The sequence below is a fragment of the Aotus nancymaae genome, unplaced genomic scaffold (genome assembly GCF_030222135.1).
Source record: "Aotus nancymaae isolate 86718 unplaced genomic scaffold, 86718_ANA_hifiasm-v0.15.2.pri h1tg000030l, whole genome shotgun sequence".
NCBI lineage: Eukaryota > Metazoa > Chordata > Mammalia > Primates > Aotidae > Aotus > Aotus nancymaae.
Window position 1 is genome coordinate 34674511 of NW_026988443.1, and position 1991 is coordinate 34676501.

Sequence of the window (1991 nt, forward strand, 5' to 3'; positions counted from 1 at the left end):
ATCAAGTGGAATTTGCTCCGAGGATGTCAGAATGGTTCAACATACACAAATCAAGAAATGTGATATGTCACATTAACAGACTGAAGTATAAAAACCATACGATCATCTCAATAGATGCAGGAAAATCACTGGACAAAGTTTAACATTATTTCATGATAAAAAAATTCTCTCTTGCTCCTGCTTTCACCATGTGTACTGCCTGTTTCCACTTTCCTTCCTGCCATGAATAAAAGCTCCCTGAGGTCTCCCCAAAAGCAAATGCTGCCATACTTCTTATGCCAAAGTTACTGGAGGTGAACTGTTTGAAGACATGGTGGAAAGAAAATACTACAGTGAAGCTGATGCCACTCACTGTATACAGCAGATTCTAGAAAGTGTAAATCATTGTCACCTAAATGGCACAGTTCACAGGGACCTGAAATCATTGCATTCAGCAGATCCTGGAGGCTGTGCTACACTGCCATCAGATGAGCATGGTCCATCAGGACCTGAAGCCTGAGAATTTGCTTTTAGCTAGCAAATCCAAGGGAGCAGTTATGAAATTGGCAGACTTTGGCTTAGCCACAGAAGTTCAAGGTGACCAGCAGGTGTGGTTTTGTTTTGCTGGCACATCTGGATATCTTTCTCCAGAAGTTTTACATAAAGATCCTTCTGGAAAACCAGTGGATATGTGGGCATGTGGTGTCATTCTCTATATTCTACTGGTGGGGTGTCCACCCTTCTGGGAGGAAAATACTACAGCTTCACTCTAGTATTTTCTTGCCACTATGTCTTCAAACAGTTCTCCTCCAATAACTTTGGCACAAGAAGTATGGCAGCATTTGCTTCTGGGGAGACCTCAGGGAGCTTTTACTCATGGCAGGAAGGAAAGTGGAAACAGGCACTACACATGGTGAAAGCAGAAGCAAGAAAGAATTTTTTTATCAACACAGGCTCCATCAGCAGATCAAGGCTGGAGCTTATGATTTTCCATCACCGGAATGGGATATGGTGACACCTAAAGCCAAAGACCTCATCAATAAAATGCTTACTGTCAACCCTGCCAAACGTATCACAGCCTCAGAGGCACTCAAACACCCATGGATCTGGCAGCATTCTACTGTTGCTTCCATGATGCACCGGCAGGAGACTATAGACTGCTTTAAGAAATTTAATGCTAGAAGAAAACTAAAGGGTCCCATCTTGACAACTATGGTGGTTACAAGGAATTTCTCGGTAGCCAAGAGTTTGTTGAAGAAACCAGATGGAGTAAAGGAGTCAACTGAGAGTTCAAATACAACAATTGAGGATGAAGATGTGAAAGCACGAAAGCAAGAGATTACCAAAGTCACTGAACAACTGATCGAAGCTATCAACAACGGAGACTTCGAAGCCTACAGAAAAGTCTGTGACCCAGGCCTTACCGCTTTTGAACCTGAAGCTTTGGGTAAGTTAGTGGAAGGGATGGATTTTCACCAATTCTACTTTGAAAATGCTTTGCCCCAAAGCAATAAACCAATCCACACTATTATTCTAAACCCTCATGTACATCTGGTAGGGGACGATGCTGCCTGCACAGCATGTATTAGGCTGACACAGTACATGGATGGCAGTGGATTGCCAAAGACAATGTAGTCAGAAGAGACTTGTGTGTGGCACCGCCGGGATAGAAAGTGGCAGAATGTTCATTTTCATCGCTCAGGGTCACCAACAGTACCCACCAACTAAATATCAACAGTGCCACTTCCGCATTCTCTGTTCTCAAGGCACCTGGATGGCGATCCTGGGCCGTCCTCTCCTCCTCTTCATGCATGTTTCTGACTGCATGAAGTTGTGAAGGTCCTACATGTAATGCATACGTGATGCATCATCTTATCATATATTCCTTCCTACACATTGCTTACACTTCAACTATGGGGATGTTCCATGCAAATTTAAATTACTGTTGGCAAAACAACAGGGGAGATTAGACAAAAAAAATTTTTTTTCACAATATTCCAAGTGCAACTCTT

The 1991-nt window shown here is 42.9% G+C and overlaps 1 protein-coding gene across 1 annotated transcript; it reads left to right on the forward strand.

The window, feature by feature from the left end:
• Positions 1 to 310: 310 nt before the first annotated feature.
• On the forward strand, positions 311 to 1710 carry LOC105726635 (calcium/calmodulin-dependent protein kinase type II subunit delta-like). The gene is made up of 3 exons (XM_021671054.2): positions 311 to 383; positions 457 to 732; positions 923 to 1710. Exons 1-3 carry the CDS (start codon positions 311 to 313, stop codon positions 1612 to 1614), a joined length of 1041 nt encoding a protein of 346 aa, XP_021526729.2. The 3' UTR covers positions 1615 to 1710.
• The last annotated feature ends 281 nt before the right edge of the window (positions 1711 to 1991 follow it).

Excerpts from the sequence above, each read along its gene's own strand:
- LOC105726635 (XM_021671054.2), top strand. The coding sequence starts at position 311 with ATGGTGGAAAGAAAATACTACAGTGAAGCTGATGCCACTCACTGTATA. Across the intron at positions 384-456 it reads GATTCTAGAAAGTGTAAATC|ACTGCCATCAGATGAGCATG; the intron begins ATTGTCACCTAA and ends AGGCTGTGCTAC. Across the intron at positions 733-922 it reads TCCACCCTTCTGGGAGGAAA|ATCAACACAGGCTCCATCAG; the intron begins ATACTACAGCTT and ends AAGAATTTTTTT.